Raw genomic sequence first — 21,344 nt, 5'->3', positions numbered from 1 at the left:
GAGTCGATTTTATAAGTGAGCATTATCTTCTCATTAGTTGAATCAATAATGGTGATGTGTGCTCTTAATATTGATATTCGTGCATTTCTAAATATATTCGACACTCTCTAATTCGATCTTCAAGGGGAATTGGATTTTCATCAAATAAGGGAGCTTATCGAATAAGGGAGCGTCATTTATGAGAGTTTCTTGTTGACAGTGACTTTAAATTTCATCGAATAAGGGAGCCTATCGAATAGCAGAACGTCGAATTAGAGAGCGCAGGGGGTGTTAAAGTCTTTAACACATAAACGACGCTACTATTCGATACGCTCCCTTATTCGATGAAAACCCAGCTCCCTGTGAAAATCGAATTAGAGAGTTTCGACTGTCTTGGTGTTTGCTACTCTGAATGTGTGATGTAACGTTTTTTCTAATCTTCAATTTCAAAGAAAGTTCCATCCGAGTAATACAGTGGCGTTTCTATAACTCGAACACGCGCGTAGAGAACACAAATTTGTTCGAGTTAAGGAGATTTCGAGATATGGAGTAAAGATTATAAGGCATTGTTAGCTGAATGGACAAGAAAACCTGTTCGATTTAAGGAGGTATTCGAGTTAGGGAGTTTCCACTGTAGTGACATTCATTCGAATACTCAAAACAAGGATCTCCCCTCCTAGGCTTATGGCTCACTTTGGAGATGAGGGGTGCCAATAAACTTATAACGTATTACTTTGAATGAACGTCCCGGGTGTTTATTAAATTTTTAGAATTTTAGCAGGGGCGTTTACTCGAGGGGGCGTTTATTGGAATTAATAATGTATAAGAGTATATATGTGCATACTATTCATAATAAATTGTTTCTTCAAATAATTTGTTTCCTTTGTTCTGATCCGTTTCCATTTCCATCAATTTTCCCTTCTGCTTCATTTTCCATTCATTATTCTTCACTTTGGCAAGATCCTTCGGTCACTGAGAATCCGGCTATGGAGACAGTTGGACAATGGGCGCCTCGTAAATAACCACTCACGCCAACCTATTGTTGAGATAAATCAATCTTTTTATCATACGTCGATCTAGACTAAGTACACAGCTTTTTTTATAAGAATACACTTTATAAGAATGTCCATGATGAAAATGGCCAAAAAATTAAGAATATGGTAAGAATATCACCATCATGGAATTTAGCAACTGAATCTAAGAATGCCATTTATAATGCATTTTAACCTGTAGATTGCCAATTTCGATCTTAAACTAAAAATACCGTAAGAATATTTTTGGATGATTTTAAAATTAATAAACGGGGGAGGGGGCGTTTATTTGGAAACCAAGAATACTGTAAATTCCTCTAAATTTTAGCCGGTGTTTTTTGATACACTCCTTTCTCTTTTATAAGGAAGGAAGGAACAAACTATACTACATACCCAATGTGCCCTCTTGGGTAAAGTCTCTTCCACTTTGGTCCACTCATTACTGACTGTGTTTAATCGATGACTTCGTCCTGTACCATACCGGTGGATGTGGCAGTGGTGTACATTACCACTGGCAGCCTTTTCAATTCGGTAATAGAATCGCATACAGGCTAATCGAGAAAAGTCTGGAAGATTGTCTGCCATAACAACGAAGGCTTTATCGCTACAGTATTGAGAAGTGAAATTGAAACCAGCAACTAGAAAGAAAAAAATATGAAATAAGAAAGGTTGGTGAAATTCGATTTAAGTGTGATTAATAATTGAAAAACCAAAAAAGGCTGCAATTTTTTAGCAAGACCACCGCCAGCAACTAGAAAGAAAATACGCTTTTAAAGCTGTTTGAGCTTTCTTAGATCAAGGAGTTTCACCATCGCCAAAATACAAAAATTTCATGAACCCAAAGAAAATCAACAAATCGACTAAGCATATAATTAAGCATAAATTATGGCTGAAATTGAGATTTTGCTAAGCATATTGAGCGTCGACCCGATTTTCCCGTATGCTTATTTTAAAAAATTAGCCTGTATACGCTTTTTTAAAATAAGCATACGGGAAAATCGGGTCGACGCTCAATATGCTTAGCAAAATCTCAATTTCAGCCATAATTTATGCTTAATTATATGCTTAGTCGATTTGTTGATTTTCTTTGGGTTCATGAAATTTTTGTATTTTGGCGATGGTGAAACTCCTTGATCTAAGAAAGCTCAAACAGCTTTAAAAGTAACCCTCAAAAGGTCAGCATTTTAGAAAATCTGCACAAGTTTTTTTGCATTTCAGCTTGGAGATATGATTAGCATTATGCTTATTTCTTTACCGAATTTGAGCCTGAGTATGCTTATAAACGTTATGCTTATAAAAAAAAGAGAGTATATAAAATTGAAAATTAGTGCAAGTCTGTGTATAGAATGTTCCTAGTAGTGTCCCTGACCACGCCCTTACATAATCTGAAAAAAAAAATAGCAATCACGCCCATCACGCCCAAAATATTCTCTCATCACGCCCTCACAAAACAATCCTATTATCAATCACGCATCACACTTTTATTTTTTAGATCACGCCAAAAAGGCCAAATTGGGCTCTTCCAGAAAATGTCTGGTACATGAGGGTGGAAGATATGTTGTCCGGAAGGTAGCGAAAAATCATCAAAATTTGCCTTGTCCGGGGGGTAAATTTGCTCTGTTCGGGGGTAATTTGGGTTGTCCCGGGGGTCAACTGATGCTTGTTCTAAGGGTAAAACCCGTTGTCCGGGGGGGGGGACAAAAGTCACTTTGTCCAGGGGGTAGATCACCCCTCCATATTCAAATTTTTTCTGGAAAAGCTCATCACGCCATTACGCCATTACGCCATCACGCCAACCGCTGGGGAGAGTTCATGTTTTATAGTAATAGAAACAAGCAAGGCTGGAGGAATTTTTTATGGAATTTTGAGCAAGAATAACGTTTCGCCATGACGTTCTAAATCTACAGGCCTGGTAACTAGTAGATTTAGAACGCCATGATTTTTTGCACATTACCTCGCTGTACAGAGCTTTGGCAGAATTAAAAAACGTTCACAAAAATTACCTGTTTTTCCTTCGATGACGTCAGTAATCTTTATTCCTTTACATTTGTCACCGCATGGATACGATCGTTCTGGAGTAAAAAGAAAAGAGAAATTCACAATTAAATCTAGGGGGTTGGGGCTAAAAAGTCAGTCCTAGATTCAGTGCCAAGTGGGCAGTCAAACTTGGTGAAAAACTACTTTGTACCAGGTATAAGGGGTAGATTTATAAAGCCCGAAGTTTTTCGCACCTAAAGACAATAGAAAAAAGTGTAAAAACAGGATTGGATCGAGTTTGGGGTGGTAAAGCCTGACCACACGACTAAGGTGGAAAAGGTGTATAACGCCCAAAGATTTCGAAAATTTTAACATTCTTAAAAAACTGTGCAGCGTTGAACATTTTGTCTCACCGAAATTTTGAAATTCGACATTTTTGATAACTGCATTAGCGGCATTGTACCACGGGTCACTCAAGTAATATTTGACATTGGCAAAGGATCTCGGTATAGATTGTTGTACTGTGCATTTCTCCACTTCAGTATTATCTTTGAAAACTTTCAACCAATATTCATCACCAACCTAGAGGATTTTAATAAGAGAAAAATGGTAAAAAAAAGTTTTGATGATGACTGGTTATTGTAATGCACTACCTTATGATGTCCTGTTCTGTATTGAGCAGTCGAGGATTTGTCTCGTGAAAACCATCTTCAATGTGATTTATATGTATGTATGTTCTAATTTGACTAGATCCTGACCAGCTGAGGACGATAGTAAATCAGCACTTGTACGGCCCTCGATTTTGGTGGGTCAGAAGTGCAGGTTATTCCAATTATTCGATTTTTCGCCCATGTTTACTCTAATTGGGCCAAATTGTCTCTGCGCTGCAAAGGTCCGATTTCAAAGGCCTTATTTTGGGCCACACGTACGGTTGTTTTTAAATCAAGTCCCCCCCCAGATATAGTTTTATCTATACCGGGTGCACCAAAAAAGAGTATACAGGTTTGTCGAGATATTGTGAGCTTCAGGATTTAAATTTTTTGTTCATTCTTTTTTAATCGTATAGAGGATGCTCTAACCTGAATTTTGAGCTATCATATATTAGGTTTGAAAAAGTAATTCGAAAGTTATTTAAAAAAAACTGACATTTTTTTAATCTCGAAATTTAAAAAAATCGTCGGAAGTACAAAGTCTGCACATTAGACTAATATTGATAATATTGACCTCAGTGTTATAATTTTCCAGTTAAGATACGGGATATCAAAATATTGTCATTTTAACGTCCACGACATAGCGCTAAAAGAACGTTAAAAGACGGCGTTTTTTCCTACCTTTTTTTGTTCAATAGCGATATTATTAAATTTGCCTTCATCCACATAGATCTCGTTGCATTGAGTATTACCTTGGTTGCCAATTGGATATGTAATATGTAATCTGTTATTACGGTTGAAGAACCAAATAGCAGGAACACGACGCCCTGAAAAAAAAACATTCTTCACTTTATAAGCTTTGGTTTAGACGACACATTTTTCACAAAGATTTAAATCAAAGATCTGACAAAATCTATAATAATTAATGTTAGTAATACTTCAACAAGGGGAGTAGGTTCGCAAGGTGACAGGTGCGCACGAGCGAAAAATCGAAAATCGACCCTCAGAGAGAGAGACAAAATTGGAGACTTTTCTCAAAATTTTTCTTGATTTTCAATCGATTTTTGTCCAAATTCTTGGGAGAGGAAATTTCGATTTTCGTGAATTTTGTTTTCGTGAACTCTTACTCAATTTGCTTTTTAATTTTTTTTGTAGCCCTTTGAAAGACTTTCGAGGGTGTGAAAAAGGAATCCTTATGGTTAGATATTCCTTCAAGGGCTGACTTGAATTTGTTATTGTTATAGGATTGAAAATTATATGTAATTATACCTGGGTTGCAACAATTATGACCAGTTGTGGCATGCAAAATATTCGACCAACCATTGACCGTGGCAAGTTGTTTGATATCCAAAGAAATCCTCCATTGCTTTGTTAATTCAGAAAGAGTTCGCTCAACTTTACTTCTCGTAGGCGCCGTCTCTGTACAAAGAAAGTTTGTTTGAAAAAGTAAGTATTTGCAATCGCAGATGGGACGACCAGGAGGATCACTTTTCCTTAGCAGTCTATCCGAAGGTAGGAGAGGGACTTTTCTTCAAAATTTAATTTTTTTTAGGGAAAAATATAGACACTTTTTCGGGATTTTACCGTTTTTCGTACCCCTTAGGGACACCATTGTACCCTCCATTAATGCCTCGGGGCGGGGTGAGTGCGATAGCTTCGTGCTATGACCACTTGCAAAGAATATTGGATAGAGGATCAAAACAATAATTTCACATATTTACTACCGTAGGTCGGATAAACCAGAGAATGGGAGTAAAAGGGCGAACGGGTGTTTGCACTAAAATGGGAGCTACGGTAGGGTAGGGAATGAAAAGTATGTGAGGTTTAACACTCCTATGGTCACTTTTCAGCATAATAGTCTATAAATAAGGTCAGGAGACAAACGGCAGTACCTTATCGGGGAAAACTTCGTCGGGGGAAAATATTTGCCGGATAGTGTGTTTGCTGGGCATAATCCCAAGAATAATGTGCAATGATGTTCGTCACTTGCTGGTAGTAGGTAAACGCATTAAGGCTGGGGAAAATTTTCGTCGGGGAAAAATATTCGTCACTTGGCCAAAATTTCGTCACTTTTCCCCGACGAAGTTTTCCCCGATAAGGTACTAGACGATGTTATTGTCTATGATAGTTAAGGCGGGAAAATTTGGCGGTATGGCGTTATGGCGGTATACGGAAAAAAATCAGCGGGAGTAAACTCTACCGGCTGTAAACTCTTTTTGGCAAAAAACCCGTTTGTGAATTTTCTTCGGCTTTTGGCTTTTTTCTTAGATACTGATTCGTCTTAGACTATAACATAGTCAGAGGGAATTCAATTTGGCGGATGGCTTGGAAAAAAAGATTTGGCGGATGAAGGGTATTTTTGAGAGAAAAACTTGTTTTAAGTCCTGAAAAAGCACACATTTGGAAATGAACACAAAAATTCAAATTTCTGGGGCCACCTTGGAACGAATTTCATCATAATAAAACATAAACGAGTTGTAGTTCAATCGCTAAACTTTGTTTCAAGTGGCCCACCCGCCTCAGAGAAATTTCAACAAAACAATTTTTGTCAATTTTTGTAACTGCAATGAAAAGTTTCAAAAGTTTTCTGGTTTTAGAAACCGATTTGTATAAGTTTTATTTCCGCCATCTAGGTGGGACACTTAGTGGGGCGGATTATCACAAGTTTGCACATAGGTTCATCATGAAGTAAGAAAAATAAAAATTGAGAGAGACACTCTTGAAAATGATGTTTCTGTTGACGTCAGGACTTTTTTTGCAAAAATTTCATCTCCGAAAAACTCTAACATATTATATACTGCTGGAAAGGAAATTTAATTCTGAACTTTTTTGCTTACGGGAAATCAAGAGTGTATCGGGGAAAAAATGTCAGGGGAAAGTGACGAACATTTTGAGGGGGTGACGCCCGACAAAAAAAAACCCGACTAAATAAAACTCCGACATTTTTTTCCCCGATAAGGTATTTGATGAAAAATATTTCAAGTGGCCGCAGACCTTTAAGATAGATTTTTCAGAAAGAATGTTTCGACCTACCTTGGTTGGTGTATAATTTGAACGTCTCTAAAACGAAAAAGAAAATTTTAACCACAATGTTTAGCATGTCAGAAAAATCTAGGTTGTAGTCATCCTTCTTATGAATAAATGTTTTGATTTACCCGGTAAACTCTCGATTATTCAAACTTCGATTATTCGAATCTCTTTATAATTCGAACTAATTCCCATTATAAAAAAAATTACTTGATGTCTCAAGGGACATAACTACCATGGTAATTGTTTGAATACGAGGCAAGTGATGTTCACAGTCGAAATGGATCATGGACACTGATTGCGTCTTCATAACGGCTTTCCGTTGGCTAGACGGAAAAATTTTCAAAAATTTTCAAAACTTTGGACCAATAGTCCTGATTACCCATTACGTTTTGTGACTGTGAAATGGCCAATGGAGAACGTCATTTCTTACCTGGAGGTATACTGCTGTACGCTGGATCACCAACCGGTTTGTTACAGACTTGGTTACAATCTGGGTCGACTGTTGGGTGAGAGAGAGAGAACAAAAGTGAGGGAGTGAGAAATATAATGTAGTCATATACACTGAAGAAAATATAAACTGGCGAATAACCATGACAATCTGTAATTAATAAAAAACCCCAGGGGTGGCGTTTTTGGGACCCGTAGAGAGACTTTTCTCAGACATCTTGTTGATTTTCACTCGAGTTTTATCCAATTTTTGGAAAAACGCGACCTTTTAAGAGAGGAAATTTCGATTTTCGTGAATTTTGGACCCTTACAGAGACTCAATTTGCTTTTTAATGCTTTTTGAGAGACTTTCGAGGTTGTGAAAAAGGGACCCTTATAGCTCGCACATACCCGGCATCCATTTTGCCTAAATAAACCCCCCCTCCCCCCAGGAAAAGCCTAATGTACACTGTGGAAGAGAAATAAATAAATAAAAAACGGAACTAAAGAATAACATATCGTACAGAGAAAAAACAACAAAAGGAATGAACAAGACACAAAAGAAAGCGATAAGCTGAAGACCGAAAGTCTGACATCATAGAAAGAAAAGTAGAAGGGACAAGCTGGAGTTTTTACAAGCTCTTATTTGATTTGGTTGGTCGTTAAGATGTAATAAAAGAATCTTATTACTTTTTCTAAAGAACGCGTCATCTCTATCAGTTCAAATGACCAATTAGTGAAGTATCTTGTAAAAATTCCAGCTCACCCCAAGTAGAAGGGTAGAAATCAATAATGTTTAAAATGACTAGCCATGGAACGATGACTCGGCTTTTACCCAGCTGGCACACAACGTTTATTCAACGTTAATCTAACGTTATATGGATGTTGTGAATGTTAGATAAACGTTAAAACAGCGTCGTGTGCCAGCTGGGTAGAGCAACCTCCCAGAAAGTTAAAAGGTGATTCTGATGACCTACTTGACAAAAAGGTTTACCTCCATTTTCGAAGATCAAATTTTTGACAACGACGTCGGCGGCCAAGTGCCAAGGGTCAGAACCATAAATGGTGACCAAGCTATGGTCTTCTGGGCGGGTTTGCTTCATTTTATTGATTTCTTTACCATCCAAGGTGTAAGTGATATAATATAAGCCGTCAGCAGTGCTCTGTGGATAATTTAAGGGAATATTTTAGGGTTCGTTGACAAGGTAGATTTTAATTAATAGATAGTCTTTAATATTGAATACCTTACCAGCCCTTTTTTACGCCGGCCCCTATTAGCGTCGTCTATTCGTCACTGGTGTAAAAAGGGACGGCGATAAAATTCCGATAAGGTCGACAATTACCAAGGCCCCTAGGCCTTAGGGGAACTAATTGTCATGTTTTTAAAAAAAGGACTCATACCTTTTTTTGTTCTACAACCAGTGTTGAAAATTGACCATTTTCTTTCAGTTTGTCGGCACCCTCTACACCTTTATCCAGTGCTTGGTTTCCATTGTTTCCAACTTGACTAGTCACGTGGACTTTCGCCTCGTTCTTGTAAAGCCATAAACCAGGAATTCTGTGTCCTAAAGCAAAAGATAGGAGGATGTTTTAGAAAAGGAAAGCGAAAAATTGACGGCGTGCTCTTCGGCGGTGTCTTCTTGGTTTGACAGTTTTGAAATCAAACAAGAAGCAAGAAAATATTTTTCTTGTGTTATTGTTTTGGAGGGACACTGTGAAAAGATATGGTTTTGTCGCTTCTTAGCGGGAAGAAAACGGCTAGCTATTTTAGGGAGCGGTCATTAAGTATATCATATACCGGGGTGGAAGGGATTTGGGTAGGGCATGACTTTTTTTCTCCTCTTTTGGGTAGGGTATGTAAAAAACTTGAGGGCTTAGGGTAGGGTACGAAAATATTTTGAGCTGAATCTTATTCTAACAAAAATTTCAATTTTGTCAATTCTCCATTATTCTTGCAAACCCTGAAATCTAAGAAATTTTAAAGTCCTATAAAGCTGCCATCTGGTAAGGGGTAGGGTACGAAAATTTTTATCCAATTTTTGGTAGGGTATGAAATTTATTTGAGAACTTTTGGTAGGATATGAAAATAAGAAGTCTGCCAAAAAAATCTCTTCCACTCCGGTATATGCTATACTTAATGACCGCTCCCTTACTCAACCTAGGTCCTTTGCCTCCGAGGAAAACCCAATATTCGCACGCCCCTCCCCCGGTACCTACAGCACTGTAAAATATCTTAATAAGTCCAATGTCATGATTTTTGAACCAGTAGAGAAAATCTTCATTTTTCACCTTTGTTTTTCAACTTTTCAAAGTAGATTATTCCCCTTAAGAATACCTTTTCAACAGTGAGCGTATAGCTTTTTAACATAGCATATGGGCACAAACGTCTTTTGGACGTCTAATGTACGTTTCTAGGACGTCCAAAGGTCTCAAAGCCGTCCATTGAATGTCCATAAGACGTTGCGTGCCCATAAGGTAGCATAAATAAATACTGAGAAATTGTTAAAATGTCCACATTCTTTTGAAACAGAGAGTCTTGGTCCCTTGAAGATCGAACTAGAGAATATAGGTTCGAATTAAAGAGAATTCACTGTACAGAGTGTCCCGAAAAAGTGGACAAATTTTTTTAAAAATCAAAATTGAATAAATCTTTGAGATTAAATTAAGTATAAAAGTCATAAAATTTCGCATAAGTTATGAGGATTTTAATTTAGGCGAAAATAAAAAAAAGTAGTGTTTCCGGAATGCGGGTGAAGGAAAAAAGCTCTCATGCGGCTGGCCGGAAAAAATTCTTTTTTGCTAGAATAGAACTTTAAAGATAACTTTTATGTACAAACAGTATGAAGTAAGGCCTGAATACTAATGTCCAAGTACTAACGAAAGTCTGCGGCCGGGTCAGAAGTTTTTTTTTACCCGGCCGGTTTCCGGAAACACTACATTTTTTTATTTTCGTCTAATAAAAAAAATTTTTCAGTTCTTTTTGGGACATTATGTATAAAATAAAAATAACATCATCAGCTGGCACACAACGTTGTTTTAACGTTCAAATAACGTTTTATGGACGTTATGAATGTCACATGGACGTTGTTTTGACGTTGTGTGTCGTCTGGGTCAAATCAAACATACCTCTTCCGCAGCAATTACCACCGCGAGTAAAATGAATGATACTTCCCCAGTTATTTACGGGACCAAGGTATTTGATATCCACTGACATACGCCATGCTTTCTTGGCTACTCTTATGGAGCCAATGATTTGGCCTCTCTTCGGTACAAACTCTACAAAAATCAAAAGACGAATGGTTTGGCGGATTTGCTTTAAATTCACAGGTTGCAAAATTAAAGTCTGAAGACAAATCACGCTTCTACTCGAAATTTTTACGTGCTTGTTACATGACATTTATTTCTGATTAGTACGAATTTATTGACACTAATAAAATGCTTAAAGCTATCTTTAACTTAATCATTAAGTATGCAAAAATAAATTGGAGGAAACAGTTTACCTTCTTTCTTCTCCCATCGAAGTGCTATAACGAAAAGAACATATGTGTTAAAATTTTATAAAATTGAATTCATTTGTTATGATATCTTCAAACGAAACAAGATCTAAATGTTTCATACTCTAACTGAATAAAATGGTAATCCTCCCTGGAATTCCAGGTGACTTCATTCAAAAGCTACCATCTGGGTCAAAATATATAATAAAACAAAGAGATCGCTAGATACAATCCGTCGTCATGATTACGGCGCATTTTGGATGGGAAATAAGTGGCTTCAATTTCTCTTGCCTGAGAAGGGTTAAAGTTTCATCTCTAGCCCTTCGGGCTTGAGACTCAATGGAATACTTATGAATAAATGAGTATGTCTTACGTGTGCAACTTTCGTCAGTGTACCGGCAAGTATCATCATTGCCATCAAATTTACAATCAGTTAATTTTTCACCAGAACTGCATTCACCATCGAAGACCTCGAAAGCATCGAAACCAATATCGGACAGTTTACCACCTAATCGCGATTTGATTTGGACCTAAAAATCAAAAAAGTAAAAATGTAAGTTATCAAAAGTAAAATTTGAAAGTCTCCTATCTACGAGACTTCAAGTACAATTTTTCAAATCTTTGGTGTAACTCGAGCAGGGGTTAAATCCGACTTTGTGCACCGTAGCCAAATGCTCTGCTTTTATTCTACGGCAGCGAATAATCAGAATTTTCTATTCATGATATGCACCACTGCAATGACTTCACGAAATTATGCAACTTTTCTGTTTCTATTCCACCCAATACGTCACTTTTTCTATTGTTTAAGTGACGTATTGAGTGGAAAATTTTAAAAGTTCTCAGAGGACTCTCCAGTGGTGCATATCATTACTAATATTGAGTCAAGATTTCTCCTACCTTAAGGGGAATTTTCGCGGAACAAATTTTCGCGGAATTTAATTTCGCGGTTTTTGACAAACGCGCGAGATTGAATTCTGCGAAACACGAATAATCTCGGGATTAAATCACCTCTAAGATTGGTCTTTTTTGGGCAAAATAGCCCATATTATAAACAAAAAGTTCTCTCAACTGCTAAATTTAATTCCGCGAAAATTTCTTCCCTTAAGGTAGATTTACAGGAAAATCGTGGTGGATTAATTTTCGGCTCTTTTCGCAAAATTTAGTCCAAGCGAAAAATTTATAATCCGAATTTTAGCCGAAGCCCATAAGAAAATAGCGAGGTTAAGCAAGTGTTTATTTAGACCGTTCAATGCGATATCGTAGGCCTGTACATAAGATTTCACTTGCATAGTTTCCTTTGGCAAGTTATGTACAGGCCTACGGTATCGCACTTTACGGTCAAAATAAACCCGTGCTCATCCTCGCTAATGAAGAAATTAGGCGAGAAAAAAACTGATTCGGGAACTTTAATCCATTCGGAGAAGATTGTAGATGAATCCAGTTAAGGCTCCATTTACCTTAAATTCTTGGTTAGATGGAAGTGTTTCAGATACGTCAAACCAATGTTGTGAATCCCCATCTTTATTTCCTTCCTGTTTGTAGACCTCATCTACACTACCATCAGATTTGATAAGATTGATAATTGTACTACCCATCTCTTTGCCGTACATACTTAAAGCCATTCTTAAGCATTTTTTCTCATTTGAGGTTTTGATTAACGGACTGGTAAGAGTTAACGACGATGCGGTGCCGGCTCTTGATTTTGAATCCATGTACATGTATAACCCTTTGGAAAAAATAAAAACATTCGCAAACAATGAATCAAATTTTTCCTTTCTTTTACTTTTTAAACATCTAGCACTGAAGATGGTTTTACCGAAAAGCTTTAGCTGAAAATAAAACAAAGCTTTTTTTATCAATTTTCTAAATTCGATATCTTTTTTCTTTGAAGGCGATCCAGTAATCCAGGTTTTTTGTGAGGTTCAAAGCGAGCAAGCAGGCTACTGGTATAATCCTTAAAGACAATAAAAAACAAAGCAGATGCACATATTTGGTGATTCCATTTTATATGCATACAGATTTTTATGGGGAGGGCTCGTATGATCAATTGATTAGAAAATAGCATGGATGTTAATCCCCATCGAGTTTCAGTCCGTTTTCTTTTATCCCCACTGGTTGAAAAAGTCCTACCGGGTCTGTGAGAAGGGGGTACATGTTAGTATTTAAAGGTAAAGCATATACATACCATGTGTGCCTCTAGGATATCTTTGATATGCGAAACTTCTGCCTGGTCCAGTACTTGAAGTTCTTGTTCCGTGGCCTGAAAAGCGGACGTCGGCTGTTCCGGAGCGTTTCCAGTCACAAGGTCCTTGTGTGTCAAAATTACACGCCAACCGTTCTGAAAATCATAATTTTTTTAGTCACAGTCAACTCTCTCTTATTCGAATATCTATTGCGTGAATTATTTTTAAGTTGTGAAATAACATACCTTATCGGCCAAAACTTAGTCGGCCTTAATTTTAGTCGGCCTCAATTATTAGTCGGCCTCAATTATTAGTCGGCCCTAATTTTAGTCACCTCGTCAAAATTTAGTCACTAAGGGCCGACTAATAATTAACTTTTGGCCATTTCTAAATTTTTAGTCGGCCCAAATTTTAGTCGGCCCAAATCCTTAGTCGGCCCTAAGTTTAGTCACCAAGCCACAATTTAGTAACTAAGGGCCGACTAAGTTTTGGCCGATAGGTATATAACTTTCTCCGTGCACGTTTTCTTATAAGAATGTCCAATGAAAAGCAAATTTTAATTAATGTTAATTTGGAAAGAAAACACGACGCCCAAAAGACGTTTCTAGGCGATGACATCGATCATCGGTTTAAATCGATAGATAATCAATTTTAATCGATCGATCAGCCATCGATTAAAATCTATAATCGATAGCTAATCGAAGTCAAAAAAATCGTGAATATCGATTAGCGATCGATTAGCCAACAATTGATATCGATGAGATATCGATTAATATCGATTACCCTGTGGTACTAAGAAGCCACCGTACTTAAATTTCGCGCTACTGGCAAAAACCTTAGGTGTTTCCGTAGAAAGCATTACGTAATGAAAATCAAAATACATCCCAAGAGTTGCTACTCACCAGGTTCAAAAGGTCCATCGTTCGATGCTTTACATGCTCCAGTAGTCAACTTGAAATCATCAATCATAACTGCAGCGTGTGGGCGGTCTGTTAATCCATTTTGTACATGAAAAACAACCTTTAAAAAATTATGAGAAGGTTATGAGTTTCCCTTTTTCTATAGCTATACACCCGAAAGAAAGATGACCCAGTACAGTAGTCTAGGGCTCCTTCCAAAACAAACAAACAGGGATTCCCGTTTGAATCCTAGCACGAAATCGAACACAATACAACAATAGAAGACACCGGCTTGATACGAAATATGTGTCTGATATGAAACGGGAATACTTATGTAAAACTGAAACCTTTAAAGCGAATTAACTTTAAAACTTTAAAAGCAATCAAACTGCAGCCCTCTCTAATTCGACATTCTACTGTGTTCGAAAGACTCCATTATTCGATATTCGATATTGATTGTCACCCGTCAACAAGAAACTAGAAACGTTCTATTACATTGAGTAATACCCCAAAGGGCTAGAGTAGAATCTCTAACCTTTCCCACGCAAGAAAAAGTGAAGCCACTCATTTCCCATCAAGAATGCGCCTAGAACACGCCGTAACCATTACGACGGATTGTATCGAGCGGTTCCTTCGTTTTTGAAGACTGTATTTTTTTTTAATCTAGCGATAGATTTTAGTTTAAATCCGGCACTTGTGTAAAAACCCCACGCGGGCGAGTGGTTTCATTTCCCATCCAAGAGTCTCGAGTCTAGCCCTTGGTAGTCAATGCTTTATTATTCGATACCTTCCCTTATTCGATTAAAGTCGAAATCCCCCCTTGAAGATCGATTTAGAATAAATTGTATACATATACCTTGCATTTCTTATTGGCGTATTTAGCAGGGATTTCAGCGTTGACTTGAACCCATTTCTGGTAGCCTGAATCCGTTGTTCGGAAAAGTTCTTCTACACCATCACCATCACAGTCTAGTGAAACTTTGACACGTGCAACATCACATCCATGTCTGTTTGTGTACATAGCAATATGAAATTCAACGCAAGATTGTCCTTGAATTGTGATCTCATCCGAAGTTAAATCAGAGTATGCCTTTTCTTGCCCAGCAGGTTTGATCTAAAAGAGATTTTTGACGTTAATTTTTTCGAGATATCGTAGCGAGCATCTCATTAAAAAACTGGGATTTTTCAAAGACTTTTCCTCCCCAGAAAACCTTGCGAAAACCCGGGCGCAAAACATTCGAAAAAGTCAAAGTGGAATAGACGTTTATTGCGTAAAAACTAATGACGTCTAGTATAGGCTAGGAATAGGCTAGAGATATCGTAGATTTTCAAAAATTGTAAACGGGAAAATCGATTTTGACCAAATTGAGTTTTCAAAGACATTAATATTTCACAAAGATCACTATTAATTTCGCTTTCTGTTTTGTTTTTCAACATTCTTTTTCTAGAAAGTAAGAAAGGAAAACAGCCCAATAAAATGTTTAATTTGTATCAGGGAAGCATTCTTTTGTCCTTCGATTTTGACTAAAATTGAGAATGTTCATGATGAAAATGGCCAAAAAATTAATATGCTAAGAATATCACCATCATAAAATTTTGCTACTCAAGCTAAGAATGTCATTTTTAAATCATTTTTAATTATAAATTGTCAATTACCCCCAAGTAAGGCTCACTTCTTTCACAAAAAGGCCATTTTATGCTTGAGACATATATACTAAATGTTAAATCTAGTCTGAATGAGGATCCTAATCTAAGAATGATGTAAGAATATTTTAGGATAATTTTCCCAAAAAAGTTAAGAATATCCATGATGAGATGGATTTACACCATTCTTATAAAAGAAAAGCCGTGTACGTAATCTTTGCGTTTGAAAAACAGACAATGCCAGGGAATTATCTGGCGCTATCAGATATCATGGCGATATCATCTTACATTTCTCATCTCGGCCACCATAAAGGAACCACCGGGTGTTGTTCGATCTTGGATACGATTGTGAAAATTGGGTTGTTCTTTCCAAATGAACTTTTTATTATTACTCTGTTCAATGGTGAAATCTTTAGCACATATTCCATTGAAATCACAAGCTGAAGAAAAAGTAAAGAACAATTTACATACTTAACTTTATAATATCTGGACTAAGCTATATTCGCCATCTTTGATACCCCAGTGGTTTGTGTGAATGCGTGAATGGACTTTTTCACTTGTGTGAATGCATGAATTGGAAAAACTTAGCGTGAACAAAAATTGCGTGAATTTCGAAAAAAGATTGCGTGAATACTTGACAATTCAGGAAAAGAAATTGCGTGATTGCGTGAATTGAAGGTTTTGCTGGAGGGGGATGGCTATAGAAAATCAGAGTCTTTTTGAAAGTGGTACCCACAAAGAAGCCATTGCAGTGTAAAAAAATTGACGTCAAACGGCGCTACATAACAAGTGTTCAAGGAAGTAGATCTGGTGCTCTCGATGCATTTGCACCACTATTGGGTAGTGCTTCCACCGGGGTACCACTTTTCAAATATCTCCGATTATCGGTGATCCAAAAAATATTTGCAATCTGATTGGCTAAAAAGAGTACAATAATATCTTGTATTTTACATGTAAAAATATAAATTGACGAAAAGATGTTGTTGCATTGTAGCGGTAGAAGCAATCTAACGTCACTTTGCTACAAAAGTGTCCTCCAACACAAAAAGTGCATTTTTTGGGTCACCGATAAACCAGTTATCAGACATTTGCTCGTACAATATGGAAATATTTCACTCGTTCCGGATTTTCCGTATATTTTCCTCGCCTAAAGGCTCGAAAAACATTGTACGGAAAAATCTCGGAACTCGTAAAATATTTCTCATATTGTACTCGTAACTGTCCGATAACTATTACTTAAAGATTTTTACCTACTATAGAACTTATTGAGTGCGTGCACCATTTGATGTGCACCATTTGATGTTCTGCATACAGGGAGTTTTAACATCGACCTCTATATAAACCCTGTATCGATGTTAAAACTCCCTGTATGCAGAACATCAAATGGTGCACGCACTCAATAAGGTCAAAGCTTTTCGTTTCAGGCGTACAATCACCTTTATATATCCCTGGACCAAGTTTCTCAATCCCGACAAAGCAAAATTTTTGATCGGAGTTTTTTGAAAAGTGGTACCCTAATCGCGGCACTACTCAATAGCGGTGTAAGTGTATCGAGAGCGCTAGGTTTACTTTTCCCCTCAAATACTTTTGATGATGTAGCACTGATCAGCATCTAAGATGGCGGATATAGCTTGGTCCAGGGATATATTAAGGTCAGTGAATACAATTGACAACTTTCCAACTTCAAGTCTTCTTCTTCTTCTTGACTTTTACTTAAATTTGCAACTTTAAGCAAACTCGGACTCAAATGCTAAAACTATCAGGGTGGAAATGAAGTTCAACTTCAGCGTGGCAAAGCAACGGTTAAAATTGTTGTTAATGTCTCTATTAGAGGTTTTGTTTTTAAATAAGAGTGATGTCGTTTTCTTACTCATCAATTTTAATTCACAAGCTTTTTTGCATTGGATTGACACGGATGTAGAGCAAGATTGATCAGAAAGAGGAAAAGAAAAACATTTTTTGCTAATATCAGCATAAAATAACAATAGGCAGATACTGTCCTGATATGAAACGAGAACACTTATGTTATGTAAAAACAAAACCTTTAAATCTTTTGGGAAACACATAAAGTTTGCAAATTCATTAAAATGTTGTCTTACAATAATAGACGTTTGCGTCCCGTTTTTCAACTTCATCAGACATTGATCGAGTTTCATCTGAAATAAATTACAAAATTTTTCGATTAACGAATGGGCTAATGTGTAATATTGTCAAATCAGAAGCTCACTGATTCCACAGACATCATATTCTTTTACACACTACACTAGCTAGATACACACTAACTGTTCGCAGGTTTCCTGTGGAAGTGTGTCCAATTCTAAATTCCACTAGTTGTTCTTTAGTTTACCTTAGATTTTCGAACGTTCGAATTTCAAAACATTCGTGCTGTTGACGACCAGAGATGAAAACAAGATGGCGGACTAGTTAGCTCTAAAACTGGACACGCTTCCCTTAATATGAGAATCCTGATCCAGTCAAGTAGTTAGAGATCAGTGGCTGATTCACATAAAGCAGAAAAGATTCTCACATCTCAGTTTACACCGTAATTTCATTAATTTATTACGTCCTCTAATTCATGTAAGGAAAATATTTTCATCATTTTTGATTAATTCAAATCCTCCTTTTTAACACGTTCGCTGCCGACTAAGAGTAGAGTATATGGTTGCCTCTCTCTAATTCGATATTCAAGGGACGAGCACTTTTCTTCGGATTAGAGAAAGAATTGAACTGTAGAGAGCATTTCACACTACTTTCTAGCTAATGGGACCAATGTTTTAGTTCGAATTACAGAAAAGTTCGAATTAGGGAGTCTACTGTAGAATAATCCTTAGGTAAAATGTCAATATAATTACCTTTTTGTCCCTCAGCTTTTTGAATGAGCTTTTGTACATCATCTATAAAGAGTAAAATTATAATAAAGTAAAATATATATAATAAAAGCGTAAAATATTTCGTCATGAGAAAGAGCTAGTCGAACAGGCGCAAAAGCAGTTGGTTCCCTTCTTCCAAAGATCATTCTATAGGTTTTTGCGACCATTTACCATTTAAGAAAGATGTTGTCGACCATTAACCCATAAATGCGGTTGAACTTTCGACCCCACCCGTATAAAAAAGGAATTAGAGATTAGCCTTGTAATCTCTTTTAAAGGGTGTGTACGCGTGTTACAAACCAAAAAATAGCCCAATACCGTCACACCGGTACGTACCGGTACCGTACGCCTCCCCTAGACAAGTGTTCCTCGAAAAAGAGCAACAGAGAATAATAAAAACGAAAAACGTACCTTCTAAGACGTTCAAAGTATCTTCAAGGCGTTGTACTTCATTTTCACTGAGTGGTGAACCTAAAGGAAAAGGAAAAAAGTTATATTGTAAGAATATACCAATGCCATTAGCTGCCGGCTATCTCCAGATGATTGTTTCAGATGGTTTTTCTGATAAATTGCAGTTTTCTAATTCTATTTCTCTAAATAAAATTTCATTTTGAGTGCATTTTTCGACCCTCTACCACTTAAGTTTTCAAGAATCCCCTTCCGGCCAAACTTCTTACCCCTGGGATGAGTATCAAACAAAATAACAATATTAATACAGTTAACGCTCTCTAATTCGATTTTCGAGGGGAGTAGGATTTTCATCGAATAATGGAACGGATCGAATAGTAGAGCGTACTTTATGAGAGTTTGTCATTCTAATATTGTCAAATAATGGAGCATTTCATAACAGAACGTCAAATTAGAGAGCGTCAACTGTAACTACATATTTCAGCTGACTTTCTTTCCACTTTAGTATACCCTAAATCTCAGCCCAAAACCCTTTAATTAATCTAGCTCATGTACTACCCCATTTAAGGGACGAGTGCTAGACAAAAGCTTGCCGAATATCTACATTAAAATTCTATAAAATTCTACACAGTCCAAACCCTTATCATGGCCCCCCCCCAATATTTTGCAAAGTATTTTTTTTTTTACTTTGAAAAATCTTATATATACCGTTTAGAGGGGTGAAATAAGGGCAAAAAGTCGAAAATTTTCTTCGTCGCCCAACCATGGTGGGCGACATATTTTTTTGGCCCCCTCAATTCGATGCGCACGCCGAGGGCCATGCTTATCAAAACTTTCTATGATTCAAATCTCTTATCAGTTCCCGCCTCAGCTGCAGACAAATAATATTCCTTCAAAATTTGGTTCCAGAGAAAAATTTTATAATTACCTGACACAGTCAACGCAATAATTAACGAGAACAAACCAATTATAAACATCTTCATTATAGCAGCAAAAGAATTTGGGAGGTTTCAGAACCCCTCTACCTGTTCTTTGCTGTAACTAATCTCAAATGAAGCCACGGTAGAAAAACTTTACACATTTATTATGGTATTTTGAGGCTTGATCCCCACGCATCAAATACATGGTAATCCCATGTTTTTAATCCCTATTAATTAGATTCGATATCTATTGTCATATGAATTTGATATAGCTGTTGTTTCTCGAATACCATTGATTGAATGAAAAGTAGGAAACTTAAGGGCTGGAATAGAGCAAAAGGATCAATGGTGGAGGGTGTTTTTAAATCGTAATTACCTTTTATGGAAGTTTAAGCTCTCCTACATACAGAGAATCACGCTTCTTTCTCGCAACATCGACACTCCTTCAATCAAAGTGAGATTCCATTCAAATCTTTATTCATTCTATACAAGTTTTATTTCAGTTTTAACCACCTACGATCTCGTGTTTAATTTTAACAAGCGATTAATAAAAACTCCATGAAACCAGTGGGAAGCTTGATCATAATGAATACTTAATCTCGTCTTTTGTTAAAAATGAGGTTAAGTTCATTTGTCCGCATACCTTTCATAACAAGCTAATGATTACACAATTATAAATCAAAAGGGTTTGGTAATGCAAGGTCAGAGGGTAGAATGTTTTCATTATCTGTATTCCTTATATATGGAGGGGAACACCCTCCTTCATAGAATCATTCAGCACCTAATAGGTATCAATATAAATCATGTAGGATCACAGATATCTTATATAAAACACTAGATAGTCTTGGCCAAATAATGCGCCATCTTTACTGATTAAACCATAGTAGACCATAGTTCGGCACCAGGAATTTGTTCACAATCAAAACAAACAGCCTGCATGGCGCGAAGCATGGAGACGAGAAAATGATCTAGACGGCAAATTGCCGACACTGAAATTTGGTTCTACTTGTTAAAAGATGACGTATTATTTTGCCTGAGCGAGGGGGACGAAGAAGTTGCTTCTAGTGTTTTATATAAGATATCTGTGAGAAGCATATGTCAGTGACTCATTTCTTTCAATTTATCTGATACCGTGAGATTTGTTTACACGCCTACCTTTTTATGGTATAGGGGGTGTTTTTTATTTTTCAAAGGGGGTAAAAAGTGATTCTAAAATTTCTAGTGGGTAAAAGACTGATTTTAGTTCGTCCAACCTCACTTTAAGGTATATAAAGTGTGTAAAGAATCTTTCCAAGGGTATTTTTAAAAGTTTTGCCACTTTCCAGGGGGGTATCCACAAATTTCCAATAATTTTTTAGACTTGAAAAGGTTCGTCCACCCTCCCTGTATGGTTTTTTAATGAAACACTCGGCTGGTCGACCCAGTGGAAAACACACACAGAAATAGCCGTTTCTTTCACCCATAAAAATCTCAAATATTAGAGTTCACAAAGCATTAAATTTAAAATTTAAATTTTTTTGCGCCTCGAAGCATTTGTTCTTTTATACTTGCTCTTATAAAAAACGCGTATAAGCCTTTCAATTAAAAAGCCAGTGAGCTTCAGTCATTAATTTCCTCATTTTCAATGTTGATTAGGGTCAAATATTAACCCCATTGAAAAAGAGGACGATCTATACTTATCCCACTAAAAATGCTCTGAGTTTTCAGAACCCTAACTTATATTTTATATGCTGAAGGGATCAGATACTTTGATGCTAATGGAACCCTTTTATTGTCTTGGGGGTAAATCCTCCTCCAATTTGAAATCTCAAAAAAATGGCTTCTTACACAGTT

General features: G+C 36.8%; 1 protein-coding gene across 2 annotated transcripts; it reads right to left on the bottom strand.

Annotated features, from left to right (window-relative positions):
* Positions 1 to 715: 715 nt before the first annotated feature.
* On the bottom strand, positions 716 to 19,946 carry LOC136818556 (uncharacterized). 2 transcript variants are annotated; one of them, XM_067074884.1, is made up of 22 exons: positions 19,888 to 19,946; positions 18,595 to 18,654; positions 18,166 to 18,207; positions 17,413 to 17,469; positions 15,602 to 15,753; positions 14,526 to 14,783; positions 13,673 to 13,790; positions 12,773 to 12,925; positions 12,045 to 12,313; positions 10,961 to 11,117; positions 10,594 to 10,617; positions 10,220 to 10,369; positions 8,495 to 8,658; positions 8,088 to 8,256; positions 7,098 to 7,166; positions 6,671 to 6,697; positions 4,907 to 5,056; positions 4,319 to 4,464; positions 3,401 to 3,569; positions 3,014 to 3,082; positions 1,404 to 1,648; positions 716 to 1,015 (listed from the first exon to the last, which is right to left on the bottom strand). In XM_067074884.1, exons 4-22 carry the CDS (start codon positions 17,453 to 17,455, stop codon positions 920 to 922), a joined length of 2,628 nt encoding a protein of 875 aa, XP_066930985.1. In that variant the 5' UTR covers positions 17,456 to 17,469; positions 18,166 to 18,207; positions 18,595 to 18,654; positions 19,888 to 19,946; the 3' UTR covers positions 716 to 919. The 2 variants fall into 2 exon arrangements, with proteins under 2 accessions (XP_066930985.1, XP_066930984.1); XM_067074883.1 differs by lacking the exon at positions 19,888 to 19,946 and adding an exon at positions 19,520 to 19,740.
* Positions 19,947 to 21,344: the final 1,398 nt, after the last annotated feature.

The sequence above is a fragment of the Clytia hemisphaerica genome, unplaced genomic scaffold, assembly GCF_902728285.1.
Source record: "Clytia hemisphaerica strain Z4C2 unplaced genomic scaffold, Clytia hemisphaerica genome assembly, whole genome shotgun sequence".
Taxonomy (NCBI): Eukaryota; Metazoa; Cnidaria; class Hydrozoa; order Leptothecata; family Clytiidae; genus Clytia; species Clytia hemisphaerica.
This window is presented reverse-complemented; position numbering and strand designations above follow the sequence as displayed.

Bases quoted from the DNA above. Each gene is read 5' to 3' on its own strand.
- LOC136818556 (XM_067074883.1), bottom strand. From the start codon at position 19,574: ATGAAGATGTTTATAATTGGTTTGTTCTCGTTAATTATTGCGTTGACT. The intron at 18,208-18,594 runs GTACGTTTTTCG...TACTCTTTATAG, and splicing joins TACTTTGAACGTCTTAGAAG to ATGATGTACAAAAGCTCATT. The intron at 4,465-4,906 runs GTATAATTACAT...TTTTTTTTTCAG, and splicing joins TCATAATTGTTGCAACCCAG to GGCGTCGTGTTCCTGCTATT.